The sequence below is a fragment of the Botryllus schlosseri genome, chromosome 7 (assembly GCF_051294905.1).
Source record: "Botryllus schlosseri isolate E-star chromosome 7, Bs_hap1, whole genome shotgun sequence".
In the NCBI taxonomy this organism is placed as follows: domain Eukaryota; kingdom Metazoa; phylum Chordata; class Ascidiacea; order Stolidobranchia; family Styelidae; genus Botryllus; species Botryllus schlosseri.
In genome coordinates, this window is record NC_137242.1 from 23,888,011 (window position 1) to 23,909,181 (window position 21,171).

General features: G+C 39.9%; 1 protein-coding gene and 3 long non-coding RNA genes across 4 annotated transcripts in view; 3 read left to right on the plus strand and 1 right to left on the minus strand.

Moving 5' to 3' along the window:
- LOC145443014 (uncharacterized) overlaps nucleotides 1–21,171 on the plus strand; it is a 301,527-nt gene that overhangs the window by 261,510 nt on the left and 18,846 nt on the right. The gene's annotated exons all lie outside the window — the stretch shown is intronic.
- LOC145442952 (uncharacterized) overlaps nucleotides 1–21,171 on the plus strand; it is a 418,025-nt gene that overhangs the window by 33,715 nt on the left and 363,139 nt on the right. The window lies entirely within an intron of this gene.
- LOC145442828 (sialate O-acetylesterase-like) overlaps nucleotides 1–21,171 on the minus strand; it is a 360,699-nt gene that overhangs the window by 4,457 nt on the left and 335,071 nt on the right. Inside the window, exons 2-7 of the mRNA XM_080320845.1 lie at nucleotides 9,839–9,970; nucleotides 9,182–9,352; nucleotides 4,265–4,446; nucleotides 2,913–3,051; nucleotides 1,293–1,467; nucleotides 395–507 (exon numbers count right to left, since the gene is read on the minus strand). Of these exons, the coding sequence (XP_080176971.1) occupies nucleotides 395–507; nucleotides 1,293–1,467; nucleotides 2,913–3,051; nucleotides 4,265–4,446; nucleotides 9,182–9,352; nucleotides 9,839–9,944 (886 nt within the window). The 5' untranslated portion in view covers nucleotides 9,945–9,970. The remainder of the gene's footprint in view (nucleotides 1–394; nucleotides 508–1,292; nucleotides 1,468–2,912; nucleotides 3,052–4,264; nucleotides 4,447–9,181; nucleotides 9,353–9,838; nucleotides 9,971–21,171) is intronic.
- LOC145443287 (uncharacterized) lies at nucleotides 20,269–21,167 on the plus strand. Its single transcript, XR_013916375.1, has 2 exons — nucleotides 20,269–20,715; nucleotides 21,072–21,167. It is a non-coding gene; the product is annotated as an uncharacterized LOC145443287 (long non-coding RNA).

A 21,171-nucleotide genomic window follows, 5' to 3' on the forward strand; every position in this document is an offset into this window, starting at 1 on the left:
ATCGAGTCCAAGTCAGGTTCGACTGACTTCAGTGAAACGCTCGAATGGAATCGAAGGCCTCGGATTATCAATATACTGATTTTCACCCTCTAAACATGATTTTATAAACAGGTTAAAGACGGTTTCTGGGCATATTTTGCAGTTATTGGTCCTAATAGTGTATACGAGACTTGAATAATTCATATTCAAATTCTCGAATCATATGACTGGGCTCTAGTCATACGCAATGGCTTGAGTATAAGTCAAGTAAATACACAAATTGACTCGAGTCGAGTCAAGTAATGACTCGAGTCATTACAGTCCTGACGCTGTGTGTCACTAGTCAGTTCCAGAAAACATGAGTAGCCTTGCGGGCTGTGGCACACAACTTGAAAAGTATAAAAACAACTTTTACCTTGGTACCAAATCACAGCCTTGATTGTCATATTCAACAGTGGATGAATCATAGCATTGTACAGTTGAGAATAGTCCGATTGCGTTTTCAGCTTTTCGATGTCCCCATTAGGGCTGCAAAAATATTATGATAACGTCAATATCATAACTTGCAGATCTCACAGACTTGCACCACTTATTACATGCATATTAAAATCCACTATCCAAATAGACCAGCGATTGACAACCTTTTCGCTATTCATGGCCACATTTCGATTACTTATATAGGCTACAGCCGCATTTCAGCGCATAGTCGTAGTGAAATAACTGGACACCAAATATCCACCTTAAACTGTAGCTTATGTCCATGTCCGGACTCATCTATTTATTGATATTAGTTTACTATACGCACCTAAGTTGAGAGTAGTCATGCTATGAATAGTTACTTAGATACGTTTTCTTGTCGCGCTATTTCAAATTTAAGAATAAATTACATCGTTAAACATCAACAGCACATATTATATTAAAATTTTCATCTTCTATCAGCCCATGTGATCGGATTCACCAATAGACTTGATGTGGGCGCGTTCGAAAAGCTAGAGCAAGTTATTAATGTGGATTCGCCTTCGGGTGGGCCAATTGTTATTAGTTACTTTGTCTCATGCTGTTATTTCTTGACCTCCCATCATGATATGGCGGACAGATATTGGAATCTCCCGAACGTACCAGAAATAAATTTATTTGGTGAGACTTGTCAGGGGTTATTATCAGCAACTAGTAGGAGATTGGAGAGAACATGGTTAATCAATATTCGTTTATTTTCAAAACCTCTACTAGTTGCTGACGATTAGCCCTGACAAGTGCAGCCGCAAATATTCAAGTTTATTTCAATATGAATATATTATTCAATTTTAGCTTACCTTGGAGGCTCGTGGCATTTCTCCAGCACCGACGGAGTCGACCAGACTTCTATCGCTGTTCCTCCCCAAGTTGATGCTACGAGACCGATGGGCACCTTCAACTTATCGAACAAATACTTTCCGTAGAGCCAACAAACAGCAGAGAAATACGTCCAGTCTTGACCACCAATCGTCTCTGTTAAGTAATTCATAGAATGAAAAAAAATGGGCACAAAATCTATCCGCAGAACAGAGTTGGATAGCTAGAAAATCAGATTCTCCAAATTAGATTATCATTTGAATTAGATCTACACATTTTTATTCCCAATTTAGATTAGAAATAGAATTATAGCTCGGCCTACAGAGTTATTCCCAAATTAGCATCAATATTACCGGTACTGTAGCCAAAACTTTAACATTGAATTCATATCCAATCAGTGCTCATTCAATTAAGCATGAAAATGGCAAATGCCTGTAAAGCAAGCTTGGCCCGTTTCGCTTTTCTCTTGAAGCATCATAGTAAAGTCAGTAATTGGATTGAGATTGAAATTAGAGCATAGAAATACTCCACAAATTAGATTAGAATTAAATCACCTGGATTTCACCTGAATTAGTCTAATTGGCAGGGTTGTAACCAACTCGTAAGGTTCCGAGTCACAAGCCAATTTGACTTTTATATTTTTGACTCGGGCCAAGTAGAGTCATTTTCAATTCACCACCGAGTCAGAGTGACAGTCCAAGTCAGAGGGCAGCAGGTCGAGTCCGAGTCATAGTATGAAGACTCAAGTTCAAGTCCAAGTCAAGTGTTTACTGTGCAATATCGAGTACGAGTCAGGTTCAACTAATTTCTGTGAAAGTCTTGGGTTATGTCGAAGGCCTTGGATCAATGATTTACTTATTTTCTCACTATTACCATGCTCATTCAAACATATAAAATAGGGTTTTGGAAAAGAACTGTCTAAATATTTATACAGCCTGAATACTGGTATATGCGACTTGGAGATGCTTTAAATTCTACAACAGCTGATAAATAAGCATGAGTTAAAATGAAATCAGTTATAACATCCCAGTAAATCGAGAAATCTTTCTGTAATTGATTTACGAAAATGCCCACTTAAAATTAAAAGATAATTCTTCAGAAGAAATTGGATGATTTGTAGCTGTTTGCTAGCAAATCCTATACCATATTCGGTGGAAAAACAAGCATTATTGTGTTAAAATTTGCATCGTCGTGGCTAGGTGGACATGGTTTTCTTTTTTGAGTGAAATTAAAAGATGTCAACGAGAGACACTGCTCGGAATTAATGACAAAATGTGGGTTAGTTTGTGAACAATTCAACCTCCTTTCTACTGTAAATATTTTGTTCATGTAATAAAAAACATCGACCTTTGATAGCATCTTTTCTGGTGTCCCATAAGCCGAAAAAGTTTGGGAACCACTGGTTTATACGCTCGTTCTTCATGTATCGGTCTTGATACACAAGACTTGAATAAGTCGCATAGAATGTAGCGGGTCATATGAGTTGGTCGAGTCAACGAAAAATTGCTACTCAAGTCATTATAAACTCGCTATTTAGACTACTAGAATTATCTAATTGTCCAAGTCTGTCGCAAAATCTTATCTTCAGGATAAAATCTTACTTGGTGAGGGTATGGACCACGGCTGTTGGATCAACGGGATATCGTACAGAGGCGCGGCAGAGTATTTCTCTGCGACAGTGAACACGCGAATATCCGGATAATTGACGGTTTCGTTGAGCTCCTGGCTAGAGTTGAACACCTACAAACAATGAAATAGATGCTCTACAGAAAAGGTCGGTCACAAATTGCACATATTTGTTATTGTCATTAGTCATTTTGCGTGCAACCCCTTGACCGAATTTACATTTTCAACTACTTCAACCACTTTCAAGACGGTATTCTACTCCGGGTTGTAACCAAGTCACAAGCACCCGACACAAGTCAATCTCACTTTTATAGCTTTGTCTCCAGTCAAGTCGAGTCATTTTTAATTTTTCAATTCACCACCGAGTCAAGTTCAAGTTCAAGGCAGCGAGCTGAGAGTCGAGTCCGAGTCATTTTGTTCACTGTTCGGTTTTCAGTTCAATCCGGCTCAGCCCACCTTTTTCAACTCTGCTCTGTAGAAGGGCTCGCATTCATAATATCGTAATTTTCCTCAGTCCTTATACAGTTTCTGGATCTGTTTACCAAGTATCAGGACTGATAGACGAAATACCAATCATGTGGCAACTTTACTATTCTTTGAAGTTACAATGAAATATGTGCCTTAGCTGTCTTAGTCTCGAGTCATATGACTTGGTTCGAGTCCTACACAATGACTCGAGTACAAGTCATTGACTCGAGTCGAGTCATTTTACGCATTTGAAAAAATCCCGAGTCAAGTAGAGTCACACTCGAGTCATTACAACCCTGATTCTACTTCCACACCAAGTAGTTTTGTGATGTCTTGGAAATCGCTACTTTTATTAGCATAATCTCTTCCAATAGTTGAACAGTAACCAGATTCGTGCAAACTACACTACCCATTTAGGTAGTTGACTGTCAAATAAGTGCTGCTGTTTTCATTAGTTAATTAGCGAGTACCGTACCATAGTTCCAGTTCTAGGTGCACATCTAAAAATCAATCAAAAAACAACTAGACAACAACCAGAAAACATGTGTCATCGTTTGCCGTGATAGGCTACCGTCGTTCTGTTGTGTTATTGCAGCCATTGCTAGCTCAAAGTCGTCATTACTAACAGTGGCGTTGTCATGGGTGAGTTTTAAACATGTACTGATGTAGTACATGTGGAAAACTGATCCGATTCCAATAAAATTCTGAATCCAATTTGATGAATTTTAGTCAGCTAGCTTCGGGATATTTAAAGGGCATTAGTTCTAGTTACGCATCTGGAAATCCAGTAAGCCTAGTCTGTATATTTGTACAAGTCTGACAGTATCCGAAATTTTTCGAAAAGCAACAGAAAAACTACCATGCTCATCGTGAATTGCATATTGCTTTGCCCGCTGCAAACGAACACATCGCCGAACAAAATATTCCTGATGAGAATCCACTGCAGTTTCCCACGATCGTCCTGCACGCCCTGTATCTCCGTCTTGGTTCCGGCAGGCTGCGGTTTAATCTTGACCGACCAAATTCCATGTCCGTCAAAACCTAACGCATTTCAAAGGAAAGGATGCATTATTACTAGGGATGTCAAAATTCAGGGTTGCAACCAAGTCAATCACACTTTTATGGTTTTTGACTCGAATCAAGTCGAGTCATTTTCAATACATCGTCGACTCAAGTCCGAGTCCAATTCGCCATACAAAGGGTCGAGTCCGAGTCATAGCGTTGAAACTCGAGCCCGAGTCATAAGTCCTTGTGTTGACTGTTTAATTTTGAGTTAAAATCTTGTTCAACCCAGTTTTTGCAACTCTGCTTGGTGATATCGAAAGATTCATATTCATAATATAGCCTACTAATAGATGAAATACCGTAAACCGGGGTAACTTTGGACTTGAGGGCAATTTTGGACACTAAGCAGTAAAAGATTTAAATGGTTATTGATGGAAAAGGGTTGCCGCTGGATGTCCAATCCTTTTTCATGTGGCAACAGTACCACAAGTAGTCTCAATAGAAGGTGGATTCATTTCACTACCAGATAAACTTGACACAACATTGATAAATTAATGGCGGGAGTCAATTTCATCAAAATTAATGGCCATTAAACTTCTTACAACCAAACATAGATAGCATGCGATTCATAGATTCAAAACTTGGCATCAGATACCTCTAAGCAGTCTTAATCCATGGCAAAAATCTCAGCGGGCTCACCCTTAGATCAATACAAGAAAATGTGGTGTCCAAAGTTACCCGGTCAAATTTTATCAGAACGGGGTAACTTTGGACAGTTGAAAATGTGATATTTAGAGCTCTGGAAAGTGCCTGCTTCATCTGTGTCAAAGTGTATGGTCAACTATATTCCTTATTACCGGCCTGATGGCTTTTTAAAATGGAATGAGAAGGTAAATAAATTAGAGTTTGCCAAAATATGAAAAAATAGGTAGGCAATGAGCTGAGAGATTGTAATCGGGTGTAAGCTACTTCAAAAACTTATCACATACTCCTAATGATGTGCCTGCTGAGTATGGGATATCGTAAATTACGACAAATATATCCATCAAAGGAGATAGGAAAGGAAAAGTGTATCTTTTAAAGAACAGTAATATATTTGAAATCGACAATAAATCAAGTTAACATGTTTAACGTTTGCTGTCGATTGCTGACACTGCCAGTGGGATATCCCTTATCACCATATGTTATTTAGGAAAATTGAGATAAGAGATGACTAGGGGCCCATTAGCCTTCATTAACTACCTTTTTTTTTTTGGGAGGGGGGGGGATTAGGTAAAAATCATGCAATAGGCCAGACATATACTATTTTGTTTCAGTTTAAGCCACTGCTCTCATCAAGTCTTACCAAATAAGCCTCATTTACGAGGTTTCATAAACAATTGATTGTAAAGGCATACAAAAAACGGATAATTTACAAAAATAAGGTAGGCCTACTTATTTATGACCATGAAGATTTTGGATTAGGTAATTCTAATCTATGCTCCATGACCCCTAAAAAACACAAAACTTGCTTCCCCTACACCCTAACATTCCCGAGATACAAAGCGGAATTGTTGAAAATTGTCCAAAGTTACCCCGGTTTACCATACCAAAATTGTATTCTTCCTCTTCAAATTACCTGTCATTGCCATCTGGGTCTCGAGTCATATGACTTGGCCCAAGTCTTGCGCGATGACTCGAGTACAAGTCGAGTCGATAAACAGATTGACTCAAGTTGAGACGAGCCATTTTCCGTATTTTGAGACTCCAGTCGAGTCATGACCTGATGACATCACAGTATATATGAATGTTGTAGAAAGTGAAACCATAAAGAACACGATGCCAGTTCTTCATCATAACAAAGATTATGTGGTATTTTTTCTACATCATTGCACTTTTTCACAATGTTATCGGTTGATCACGGCTTCACAGACATGGCATTTTCACTAAAGTGTATAGCCATGTAATAGCCTACATGTTTCGTATGCTGCAATACACTTTTACGAGTCGAAAATGGTCCTGAAACTAAAATTTTCGCTGATAACTTGACTCGCAGCAGCCAGGAACGTATAATTTCAGCACTCAAAAAATCATCATTCATCACTAGATTAATATTTTATATTCATATTAGGCCTATATATTTGTGTAGTTAATTCATTGTGTACAACCCTAGTTATTATTCCCAACCAGCTTACAAACATAGGCTATATTCAATCCTGGATGATGATATATCATATCAACGTAGCATACATCGATAGGATTGCTTAAGTTTCATAGTACTCGAGTTGCGTTTCGCTGCATCTACATTGTGATATTAAGGGGACCAGCAAGTCGAAATTTAGAAAAAATATTGACTTGAAATATCGACATAGTACCTATTGTTTTACCTCATGGCCTTATCTTACCCAAAACGTAACTAATAACTTCATAATTTCGCTTTTCATCGGCACCGGTTTAGTATCTTTTATTACTGGTAAAATGTTTATTAACGTTTTTGTCCATTGTAAAATTTTGTAAAATTTTGTTGAACAGCTTCATGGTAAATCAAAAATTTGTATGACATTCACATATGTCATATAGTGTTCACTGAGGGTTTTTTGAAAAGCTAGCATAGAGATCTGTGTTATGCTAAGAGACGTTTGGCCTAGGTCTACCTTGCTCTGAATTACAGAACTTCACAGCAAACTTTTTGAAAAAATGACCTGAAATTTGAAATTTCAAAATGAGATTTCTCCTAGAGGGGCTGCACATATTCCTTCCAATTTTAGCATAACACAGTACTGTCCTAGTACTTCCTAAAAAAGGCGTTAGATTGAAAAAAGGGCTTCACAATATTGAGATTTTGCATTCCCTGTGTCGGTGCATTTTTTCTCCTTCAAATCCACAATCTGCAGGTTAGACTAAACTTTTTGTTTTTTTGTACATAGCATAGCGACATCTAGCGACTGTGAAAATTTCATGGTGATGGGGGTAGCCATTTGAGAGTTAGGTTTTTGACTTGCTAGTCCCCTTGAAGCTGTTTCACATTGACTAGGTATATTGTTTTTCACATCGTCACTGCATACCGATATCAGCTAATATACTGAGGTTGGACTACTGAGTTCACCAGGTTCCTAGTTTATCAACCTGCTTAGTTTAGCATGCCGAGTTCATCAAGTGGCAGGTTCATTCTGGTATCATATAGCGAAATTAATTTTCATTAATCTGTGTCAGAATTCATCTTGTCATAATAAACTATACAGAATGAGCAAGTGGCATAAGATTGATTGCAATATTATCCAAATATTCTCCATAAAAGGCGACAATCAACAGCTGCGCAGCAACGAAAGCAACTTATCTCCTGCAAATGGTTTCATCACAACAAAATCCATCTGACATACCAATAACATGATACCATACAGGTAATCACACCATGTGTGGTAGGCTATTCAATACCGTATTTTTGGTCAACAATTCACGACAAACACATATCCTGGAAATTGATGGTGTCAATCCTGCAGATTGAAGACCGAGCCCAAAATGTACCAGTGAAGTATAATCGATTTGGAGTTCCGATTATTTCCAACAAGAAGACAGGATAGCCATTAATTATATTTTATTGATAAAAGAACATCTCAATGGTGTATTCATATTGCAATGAACCCGAACATTTTCGGCGGACACTCGTCAGGTTTAAACGTCAGCAACTAGTCTTACAAGTGTCAGCAGAAATTATTCGGGTTTATTTGAATATGAATGTACTATCCAATTGTAGGCCTCTATTGAAGTTTTGTATGTTACAAGAAGCTCTTCAACAGAATAGTTGCACACTGAGCAGCAGTGCAGTGGATGAACATACATACGTACCACTACTACCACATATACTTTGGGCATAGCTTACCCTAACACCGTAGCCAACTTATTCGCAATGAAAGTTATAGTGAAAGGCTTTATTAAAACTTTCAGTAACTACAAGGTGTATACAGGATCTGGGCACTTGGGCAGGTGTCATAGCTGTGACTATAATGTGTATGAACCAGGATTGTAATGACTCGAGTCGCGATTTTTTGGTGACTCGACTTGACTCGATTTATTTTCCATAAATTTATGTATTGACTTGACTTGACTTGTACTCGAGTCATTGCGCATCACTCGGACCAAGTTATATGACTCGAGACTCGGACGGCCAAGACAGACATTTCATTGTAATTTCAAAGAATAGTGACCTGCCAGATTATTGGTGATTTGCCTATTAGTACAGATACTTGAAAATGCGACCAGAAACTGTTAAAAGTGAGAAAAATTAGTTTATTATGAATGCAAAGCATTCGATATCGCCAAGCGAATTTGTAGAAAGTGGGTTAAACAAGACTTTAACAGGAAACTGAACTTGAACAGCCAACACAATGACTTGGACTCAGACCGGAGTCATAAAACTATGACTCAGACACACCCTCTGCTTGCCGAATTGGAATTGACTTGGCAGTGAATTAAATATAAATATGACTGGACTTGACTCGAGTCAAAACTATAAAAGTGGGAATGACTTGTGACTTGGAACCTTGCGACTTGATTGCAACCCTGGTATGAATGATACAAGATCCTTAGTCTATTGCATATGAATTCCTCAAGACCTGCTGTAAACTTGATGTCATGTTGCGTTGATACATATTGTCCTGCATAAGCATTTTCGAATGATCAAAAGAATCTAACGTCTATATAAGAGGTATTGCTGTGAATATTAACAATTAGGTACTGGTAACTGTAACATGAAACCTTAGACTAAAACAGTAAACATGAAATTAATTTGTACCTTTCATAACTTTGGTTGTATAAACATCTTGTATATTGACTGATATATTCACGATCGCGCCGATGGTCCCATATCCCCAAATGACGGAGCTGTGTGGTTCTCTTTGCAGCACCATGTTGGTTTGATAATATGACGCGAATGAAAATTCTGAAGTTTTGCGAAGCGTCACATCTGAATCAAAAATTGTGAAGCAAAAAATGCGAAGGCATGAAATCAGACCTACATACAGCTGGGATCGGAAAAAAGTTCATCAGCTAAGGAATCAGTTTATAAGGAAACGGTTATATACCTTTTACTTGAAAAATCAAGCAATGAAAACTAATGACCTCATAAAAAGGTGGAATAGCAAGAAGTTCAACCTGGCATTTTGTACATGAATCTAAGGATTTTACCAAGAAAAACTTGACCAAAATGAGCATGTAGTAAAAAATATGGCATAATATAATGTTCATGGTTCAAGCCAATTCTTCTTGCTAGTTGCCACATTCCAGCCAAGTGATTTGTCTACATGTCCATAGCATGTTATTGATGGTTTTGTAAATGCATAATTATTCAAGTTCAAGTTCAAGTTCAAGGACCACAATACCAAAGCTATAAGATTCTATCCAGTTTACCCCGTAGACTAGTCCAGTTGATTTGCTGAGGCAGTAAACTTACCTTGATAACTATCTTCGTAAGTCAACTTCTGCACATATTGTTCCGTTACTGAGTATGCAGGACAAAAAATCAGCAGGAAACTCACACGAAAAGCAGTTAACAACATATCATTAATATATTTGGCAACTACAACTATTATGAATCAATAATCGTGATTTAGGAGATCACTGTAGATCTGGATCGTATTCCATGACCTGCATTATTGGTGTCTGACCAGTGTTACAGCCTATGCAATAAGAACTATGTACAAATTACTGTAACAACTCATATAGGCTACACCAAATTTTTTCCTTAAACCAGAGTGGAATTAGTGGCACTGGCAATTTTCCATCTAATTCCTCAATTACTCGATGCAAGAAATCCCTCTGCTCTGTCACTCACAAGTTATTGACGAAAACAGCCACTGTTTCCAGTCTGGCTCATGAATTCATTCCTAACGGAGGGAACCGACTCATAGATGATACCGGTAGTTTTTGTAATAATCTCCTATCCCCAATAATAAATGTCGTAACATTCTCACGTCATTCTGTATTCTCAACATGGACATGTTTTATATCGCCACAGGGTCTGTTTTTGATGCGAGCAAATGACCGGTATACTGCCAATGGAGTGATAAAATCGAACATGTGACACATGTCACCGACTAAATGCACACAATTACAGTTTATCTTCCAGCTTTCATCACAATGAGATCATAACAACAGCCTAAAATAATCAATAATAAAATTTATATAAGGCAAAATTATATGGAAATGGAAATAACCTATATATTATATACTACCAAACGGAAGTCAGCTTCGAAATATCCAGCTTCAAAATTGCAAATAAACTAATTGACTATACTTCGAGGCTGATTTCCCTTTGGTACACACACATATTGAACAATAAAAATATTATTCAACTGCTCACTGCGATATATAGATTAGCACAAGAGTGCCAGCACACAATATATATAAAATGTACAAGTACATGTACTGTTATCCCTAGCCCCAAGGAGTGGCTACATCACAACACCGCGCACTGACAATCTATTTGCAACGGCCAGTTCTGAGTCACTTGCAAGTTTCTAGTACCCTACTGACCACCTTAGGCTAGCGATTTTTATTGCGAGAACTTCGGAATCATGCAATCTTGCAAAAACAAGTAAACAAACGCTGCATTTACGCTTGGCTGCATTGCAGTCACAGATGAGCGGATTTAGTCTTTTCAAATTGCGACTATGCTCCACGTCCCGGATTGAAAGACATGTTTGAATTCCGAATGAACTCGTGTCATGTACAAGACAGACTTGTACAAGATACCAATTTAGATGGTTGGCAGACAACTAACAAACGTTTCTTTGAGTAGGCTACTTCCAGTTCCAATTGTGAATGATTGAAAAGTGAGTCCACGTCACACTTTCAATTTGGCGGAGCACCGGGGTCGATTCCCATCGGAGGTTCATCTGGGCTCCTCTTCCCCCGCTTCTTCTTACGGCGACAAAAAAGCCCAGAAAAAAGACCCGAAGAAAGAAAGCACTCACAAGGATCCGGCCCGCGAAGGGATTTTGTCCGGCCCGCGGACAGTTTTCCGTCTTATATGATAATGTGGCTCGCGCATACAGTCTGCCGAAATACCCCGCTACTTGCTTACTACGTCAAATTTTAGTGACTGTATGTTATTTGTATGCGCAGCGTGCGAGTGGAGCTTGCACGTAAGTTCGTCGAAGCGAAAAGGTTTGCATTATCGGCATTTACGATGTACTCAACCCTAGTATCGTTTGTGGTAATCATGGTGTTGGTAGGATCATTTACACCAGACCGATATTTCTATTTTTTCATTCCGTAACCGCCGACTTGTAGCACGGCACACTTGTAGGCTTTTGTAAGACACCGCTTATGCCAGGGGACGCCAACTCTAAACGGGTCGCGGGCCACTTCAAATTTCGTATAGATGCCGCGGTCCGCATGAATTTAATATCGAGATAAAATAGGCCACACAGATGAACAACGACGCTATCTCATCACCTACTCAGCCCTAATGAATTGATATATTGGTAAATTTGGGGTACCGGGCTTATCGTACACCTTGTAATATTAATTAGGGATTGCACCGTGAGTTGATTGAGCACAGCATAGTGTCCTATAAGGTGTGTAGGCTACACAAGAAAATCTCACGGCTCAGTGAAATAGGTCTACGTCACACTTTCCCTTCACTTTCCCGCGGTAATAATTGCGAAAATATAAATTCTATTCTGTTCGTGGTCCTGGAACCCCCAAAAATCAGTTTCGAATGTTGCATTGTATCGGAGTTTGGTATTGTGGCGCAACGATGCCGTCTGGGAGCAGGTGAGGAGCAGAGTAAACCGCGTGTCACAATACAAAACTCCGTTACAATGCAACATTCAAGGCTGATTTTGGGGGTTCCAGAACCTCGAGCAGAATAGAATTTACATTTTCGCAACCAGTACCGCGGTAGCTTTCGATTGATCCCCGTTTTATCAAATTTAATGCTCGGCAAGTCGGTCAAAAACTACCGTCTAATTGCCTTTGACCAAATGGAAAGTGTGACGTAGACCAATTTCACTGAGCCGTGATATTTGCTTTTGTCCACACCATATAGGACACTATGATCAGAGAGAAGCAGACATGGCGGCGCCTGTATGACAATGCTGTTCTCAAATCCACATTATATCCTCGTCATTATCGGCGAGAAATGGCTTTGAAGTGACACTACTGTCGTTAAACCCATTCATTAAATACGATTTATTCCTTGTGTATGTGGATATAAATGGGCGAATAATGTGTCGATTCAGCAATCCGGCCCGTCAAGTACCTAATTTTCCTGTATCCGGCCCGCCGACTGGAGAAGTTGCCCGCCCCTGGCCTAGATGATGAGGTCTTTTAGTCAAATTAAAAGTGTGACGTATAGAGCAATCGCAGTGAGATTGGCTTGTATCCACACCAAATAGGACACTACACATCCACACATTCAAGTAGAGATACAAGCAATTACTACTAAATAAATACTAGTCTATGCTTGCCATATTTTTGTGGAGCGAATTCCGGACACTCTTTAGCGCCCACTAGCGGATTTTAAAATGAGCTGAAACACATTAACTGTCATAATGACGTCACACTATCAATGCATTGCCCATCGACTGCATACACTATACAGGAATGAAGTGGAACATAGGTCATGAATTGGGCCATCTTAATGTGAGCTATGGTGATTGCTACTTGCTAGGGTTTGCAATGATAATGAAATCATCTATGGTCGGTCGTATCTGGTCTGTCAGGATTGTGTTTGACATCCCTGCTATACAGTTAGGTCGGTGCGGCTATCTGTTTATGTGTTTTAATCAGGTCCGAAACGACATTCCGGCCCCACCCCCCTTCCGCCCAAAAAGCATTGATCTTGGGCCCACCATAGGGTAGTCGATGTAACTTGTTGGCCACTTACTATATGCATTTGGCTGTTAAATTTTATGTATGAATTCTGTCAATAATATCGATTCTTCGATATATTAGGCTACTATAAAATGCACAAGCAGGTTGCACATCCGGTGATTTCCAACCTTTTATGCTCGCGACCTCATTTCCCACATGAAAATGTTCCGTGGCAAAGCTCAAAACTTAATAAGCTGATTACTAAAAAAATTCAGCTTGCCCAAACTTACTCACGGCCTAGGGAGCTGATTACCTCCAACATCATCGCTATCTCCAGATAAAGGCGGACGACCCCAAGATTTGGAACCACTGTCCGTGATTGAAGCATCCAATCGGCGTAAACCAACTCTAGGAATATACCGTTAGCTTATAATTGCGATTACAATCAGACTTATTTCAGTAAATGATGATTATTTATATTTGTTTTGATTTCATTTTTTTGCGAGGGTGGTGCCTAGAGCCCATACTAATATCATTATACGTTGCATTAACTCGCGCGCGGCGAGAAGAACAATTTTGAATAGCATAAATCTGCTTGAAAATAATTGTGTTTATGTTGATTTACGAAAAAGTTATAAGCCTGCTTCAAGCCTTCAAAATTCCGGACATTTGGGCATATTTTAGAACAGTGGTTCCCAACGTAGGCGGCATCGCTCCCCAGGGGCGATTTCGCGGTCTACGGGGGCGAAAATCACGAAGGGGGCGACAAGGGAAATTTAGTTACAAAAGTGTGTCAAATTAAGCATCGAGCCGAAAATTTGACCTTTTTTTTTTAGTCAACCCGCCGGTCATTACAGTTTGTATGCCCCATTTTCGGTACACAAAGTTTGGGGGGCGGTGATCGGTGTTGACCTTGAAAAGGGGCGATGGGTCGAAAAAGGTTGGGAACCACTGTTTTAGAAATTCCTCTCGGACGCAGATTTTTCAGTGAAATTCCGGACATGTCCGGGAAATTCCGGACGTATGGCAACCCTATACTAGTCCGTCATCAAGATTATCGGGCAACGACCTGACCTATCGATCTCGTCTCCTGATGCCACCCCATTTTTGTTTCTTGTTTTTTAATATCATCATTATCATCATCATTGGTTTATTAGCAATTATATCAGTTCATTACACCACAAAAAATGCGATACAATGAAAAGAAAGGAAGCTGTCGAAGCGACTAGGAGTTGTCTATGGAATCAGAAACCCACCTTGGCCTAGGCCAGTGTCTTCCAAACTTTCTGAGCCATCGCCCCCCTGGACGACGAATAAAGTGCCAGCGCCCCCCGACCCCCCTTAACCACCACGCCCTAATCAAATGAAAGTTGGTTTGCATTTACTACAGCTAATAACGAGACGGATCGACCTGGTGCATTATTATTATTATTATTATTATTATCATCATCCTCGTCATATTGGGTTTGAGTATTGATAAGAGCAATCTCATTCTGAAATCTCCAGTCTCTACGCCCCGTACTGTCAAGTCGGTTTCTGCTGTGAGTCAAAAACCTTGTTACGGTGCTGAAGATACATTATATCAAATGTGAGCGCGGACGGGCGACGACAAAAAAGTCAATCCGACTCAAGTGAGAGTATTTTTATTTGATTTAATTGTGTATCCAGGACGATTGATTTGAGATATTGAACTTTAGTTTGAACTCAAAATTGTTCTACCTACACTCACAGTGTAATCGGCTCCTCAATTATTTCATGCTCGGAAACTTTACAGAATGTATTGATAATCCGGTAAGGATAGTTCTAATTGGAATATATTCCGGAATGAAACCACCGTATCCTCGTGCAGTTTTGTAAGATGATTGATTTATGATTCTCCGTCAAAATCGGGCACTCGAGCTGGGCCGGTAGATAATAATTGGAACAGTCCACGTCTCGCAAAATTTCGGAGAAATATCACGGGCTTATCACTGAATCCGAACAGTGCCGTTTTCGTCTTTATCCGGTTTCATTATAACTAGGAACGGAAATATTCTACTTATAAATTTTGGACAATATGCCCGTCAACTAGGCCTAGAAGGGATATCGTTTCTCGCAACCAGATCGCCGTGTCGAGGGCCTCGGTCGCAGCACTGTGGATAATCCACAAGCGTTTGAAGCAGAGATGAAAATCACACAAAGCAGTTTCTCTCAAAAAGCTATCACACCTTGTAGTGAGCAATAACGGCTCAAATAGCCTATTTCAACGCACTCACCAATGCTCTCATAATTGCGAATGCAGGTAGACTTATTTCTGTAGAATTACGCATATTCTGTTTAGGACTGCTAGGTATATGCACAAATTCAATACAATTCAATTCAATTTATTGCTAATATTTCCATCATTTCAATACACCACAAGACTGCGATACGATGAAAGATGGGAAGGTGTCGAAACGACTTAGAGTAGTCTTCGATATCAGAAACCCACCTGGCCTAGGTAATATAAAAAGGAGGCATGCACAGTGCACACTGAATAAAAAGTAAAGGAAGACACTATAAAATAGGGTTACAATACATCCTCTTTTAAGAGGATTTGTCATCTTTTTTGACTATTTTTAAAGTGTCCTCGGAGGACGCCTAAATGTCCTCTTTTTTGAGATATTGTCCTATTTGTCGAGAATTTTTGTTAATTATATGGAAAAATAGACTTAGATACAGTAAATCAGCAATGAAGTAACGCTCCAACGGGTATTTTGGGAGCTGGGCCGGATAGTTGACCTTTTACGTTTTTTTGGTCAACCACCTGATAATGTGAAAGAAAAACTGTATTTGGAAAGTTGACTTTTTTTTAGTCAACCGACCACGAAGTGGAAAAAATTTACCATTTTTCAAGATTTTCTTCCGATTTGGCAAGTCAGAAAATTTTGAAAAAGTGTCGTTTCAACACCTTCCTTTTATCATTGTATCGCCATCTTGCGTTGTTTTACAACGAGTAAATTTATAATAAACTGATACCGATACCGATACGGACACGCTCATAATGGCGTCGCAATCAGACATCGGTCGATAATAATTATTAATTCAACCTATTACTATTGCGATTACATTGAGAAGTAATCCTGATTACTCACGGTTACATTTATTTTGCTTCCTTGAATTCGGGACTAGAACATAGGCCTACATGCGAACGAAGACGGGCGACATAGCGTAGTGGTGACGATAAACGCCTACAAATATGGCGGCAGGCGGATCAGGTTCGATTCCCGTCGGAGGTTTATCTGGGCTCCTCATGGCGAAAAAACAGCCCAGAAAAAGACCCGACGAAAGAATGCACTCACAAGGAATGGAAAGAACTAGTAGAAAGGGCCGCGGCTTCAAAGCCAGCTATGGGCAATTAGTTTCCTCCGCGGGCCAAATGGGAAGTCGGAAATACGTTGGCGGGCCGAGTGAAACATTTTAGCTATATTTTACAGGGTATTTTAATTATTTCTAAAATTAGATTGGTAATAAATGCCGCCCAGTGAATGTATTCATGTCCGGTAGCCTAATGAGAAATTGACGGTTAATTGAAAAAATATCTATTCGAAACAATGCTAAACATGATACATTTTAACTCTCTTTAAACCAGTGGTTCCCAACCTTTTTCGGTGTCGGGGCAAAATTTAGGATTTCAGAGTACGGTCGGGGCCGCACGAATACCAGGGCAATGAAACGGACCCAAAATAGTCATCAAAATATGAAAATTGGCATTGTTCCGATCAATCACTCGAAGCCATTGACCATTAGTATGGTCATTGTGTTGCTGCGCTCCCACTGTTCAGAACAATCGACTTTGGTGGCTATTTCGAAGCAGTTTTATTGCCCTGGCGAGATTTCAATTCGTATTTTTGGAATCAGTAGAACAGTAGCTTTCAAATTATTCGGGCCATTTAGCGAGTTAGCTTTTATTGCCTGGACGCGCGAAGCGCGGAAATTTTCTGTAATTCATAATTCAATCGGTCAATATGATCGGGAATCGCTTATATATTGCTATCAATTTTTATGCTCTCTCTGCTCACGTAATCAGTTTTACAGGTAGAGCCGAGGGAGGTGTGTTTGGAAAGGTAGGACCCCTCAATAATAATTAAACATCTCTGGGCCTATATCCGTTGGCAGGAACGAAAGAGCACTTCGTGTGAGCCCCCCTCTCCCCAAAAGAACTTTGGTGTTGGGCTCCCATAGGGTGAAAAACCTACTCCTATCACCTTGTTCGCTTTTACCACGAAATTAGCTGCACCGATAAGCGAGCCAGCGCGAAGCGCGAAATTTTCGACAATCTTAGATAAAATCGGTAAATATTATTGGGAATTGCTTATATATTGCTATCAATTTCTTGTCCTCGCTGCTCACGTAATCATATTTACCGGTAGAGCTAAGTGAGGTGTCTTGGACACTGTAGAACCCGTTGGTATGACCCCGTAACATGCAGTGGCGAGATAGCGCAGTGGTATGATCCGCGGCTGCAACACCAATGGGTGTGGGTTCGATACCTAAGTGTTGGAGGTTTACCTAGGCTCCTCCTCGCCACCTCATCCGCGTCAGCGGTGTCTTACAAAAGCCTAGAGGTGGGCCGTGCTATAAGTCGGCAGTTACGGAAAATAAGAAGAATAACGGCCTGGTGTAAATGACCACAGTAGTCGACAAACACCATGAATACCCCAAAAACAAACAAACAAACCCCGTAACATGATGTTATTTCGTGACCTCCTGTCTGCTATATCAAAAAATATAGAATAGCCCAAACGTAGGCTACTAAACTAAGAAACGCACACTATGTCAAATTGGTATTTCTTCGCTGGAATATAATTTGTACCTGCGGGATGATAGGCCTATGTGTCTTGTGAGGTTCAGATTGCCAAGACAGTATTTTGTATATATAGCGAAGCTTCGGTCAGCATAAGAACAGCCCTTTTCGGCCAAGGTTTTCTCGCTGCCAATCGTTCTGACAGACTTCTTGGAGTCGCATGTTACATGGCGTTAAATTATAAATATATTTTTTTGGGGGGATCAGTACCCAACAATCAAGATATTTGGCAGCATGAAATCACGCCTACAGTAAAAAGCGGCACAAATTTTCAAAAAATACTATATAATTTATTCTTATTCACGAAATAATTCTGAGCCCCCTTCGAGCTCCCCCCCCCAATTGGACGTTGTGGCATGCCACAGTTATGGTCCTGTCTATACCTATATCTATAGCTACTGGTCGTTCAACTGGAAAGTTAGGGCACATTGCATTGAAACAGCAGCGACGTAACGTTAGCAGTCTACTCACGACTTTCCTGCAGTCCTAATTAATAACTCCAGACTCCAAGCCAAGCACGTGCATTTTATAAATATAAAATTTTATTTTTTGTCAATACTCGATTTCTTAATATTTTGTGGAGGCCGCAAGAAGGCTATCTGCGGGCCGCATGCGGCCCTCGGGGCCGCGGTTGGGAATCACTGCTTTAAACCCCTATCCATCCACATTCTTCTATTAATACTCTAAATATGTGGTTCTCAAACGTTTTAGGCATGGCTTCCTCTATGATAGTCAATAATTTCACGCCCCCTTTTCATGATGTCACAAAATATTAAAAAGAGCAACCAGAATGCTAGCAATCCCAACGGACAACTTGGTGGCATGGAAGGTTATGGCTGTTGATGAGTGAATTCTGAAATATCGCAGTGGGACAATACACAGGGCAATAACTGTATGTGGCGGGTAATTCGAGCAGAGCGCAAACATATTTTCATTAATCTTCAGCTCCGTGCCCCGTGCCTCTTCTGATGCTTTCACGCCTCCCAGTTCGAGAACCACTGCACTGAAATGTAGGCTATATGCAATAGTGCAGGGCTTATTTTCCAGATCATTGCCTTCCGAGCCGTGCGCAGCCTTATTTGCCGTGATGTTGAGCGAAGCTTGCATTTTTCTGAACTTTGCCCTACCTGGACCGAGCGTCTCGTATTTCTTTGTCAAAGACCGACATTAATTAAAATCCTTAATCTCGGCCACATGGTCGGTTGAAACTAAAAGGACGGGTTTACCCCCCTGAGTCCAATACAAATGTTAAGTGCTCGAAAGTCTAAACCTTTGTATTTCAGTTTTCGGCTTTCTTTTTTTGGCATGCCCGTTAATCCTTTATGGGTGATAGATATGATGAGTCATATAGTAATCTCGAGCATTGATTGACTTGTGTTACTAATTAGGGATTTGGAAATGTATCAATGCAACAATTTCAAACACATACCGTATAATGCGCAATTGACAATGACAACAAAGAAGGTTTGAACTAAACTATTTGAAAAGAGTGACTTCTTGTAACTTTAATTATTACTTTGCCACATTCCCTTTATTTTGAATCTGGATTTGCGCATGCGAGGTACGTAGGCAGCGTAATCGTGGCCTATATTGAACAGGCTTCAAAGTAAACGAATTTCCTGTTGAGTTGATACAGCCTATTGTTTTAGTCACTCAACAAGCAAGTTTTATGTTTTTAATTCCAAGCAACCTTTCGCGGGTCGCACAGAATAGCTTCGCGGGCCGCACTTTGCCCAGGTCTGCTCTAGGCCGAGGTGGATGTTAGATGAAAAGGATCGCTACTGATGCGTGTCGTTCGACATCCTATCTGTTCATGACATCGCACTGTGTCTGTGTCTTATCGCATTGTACATTGTGTGTGACTTGTTTCGATGAAAAATGTAATTCAACGATTATTATAAATATATCGATTGACATGGTGACTCTTTGGTGGACATAAAGTAATGAGCTCCGACGCCGCTTACGCTGTCGGTTAAAGCTCAATTCACGATGTCGGAGGTTTATCTTCAGGTGTTTTGTGTAGGCCTATCGCATTGTGTGTGTCTTGCAATGATATATATATATATATATATATATATATATCATTGGTGTCTTGATATGATGACAATATAATCTTACGGTTATTGATATTGATACATCGATCCTAGTTTGACTTCATCATCAAAATCATTTTATTAAATGTTTAATCAAATCAATTCACCACAATATTGCGATATAATGAAAAGCCGCCAAAATGTAGTCTTTTAGGCCCTTTTCATACCGGGGTTCCGGGAATAACATTTCTCGAAAATGTTTACCGGAACCCCTCTATGTGAACATAACACTGGTGTTTCGGGGCGGTATGAACGCGCTTATTTTCGGAGATTTTTACGGGACCGTCTGAGTATGAACACGAACGGCGCAGCTGGGTTCCCGGAACGCTGTCAATCAAACTTTGAGTTACGGTAACGCGCTGTTCATTCAGGCTGCTTGTATTTCGAGGTCAGCTACCTGCGGCATTTTGGTCTTCTTGTGTAATGGTGTTGGGAATGCATTATTCTTGGATTTATATTCTGTAAGCTCACAATACCTAGTCACTGACTACTAGTCAGCTTCTATTTTGTGAGGTTTTGTTATCGGAGCAGCACGGCTAAAAAGGTAGAACACCATCTCCAAATGATGCAGTATTGCCCATTGGCCATTGGGTGAGTTGCCTGAAAACTTTAGGACTTCAACACTAATTTGGTAGGTGATCTTAACCCTTACCAAATTTGTTACATCAAAGGCAAGTTTATAACCACGGATATGCTGTGCGTAGGTTTGTCACCGTGGTATACACCTACTGAAAAGGGGATTCAGTAACATCTGCCTTGATAGTGGTAGCAGAGAATGATGTCCCTAGCTCTGAATCACTAACCAAAATTGAAATTGTACCAACGGGCTGGTAAACCATCGTACATCATCCAAGCCATAATTTGGTTTTACCCTATGCCTTCATTTTCTTGTTGCAACCAAGTCTTCCTTTGTTAGGCAAGTGTAACTTAATCTGATCTTTTCGCAGGTCTAGATGGAGGATACTGATGAAAAAGGTGGAACTGTGCAAGTGTGCATTAAGTTATAGTTTCTCTCATGAATAAAATGAAACAGCACAAACACATCTG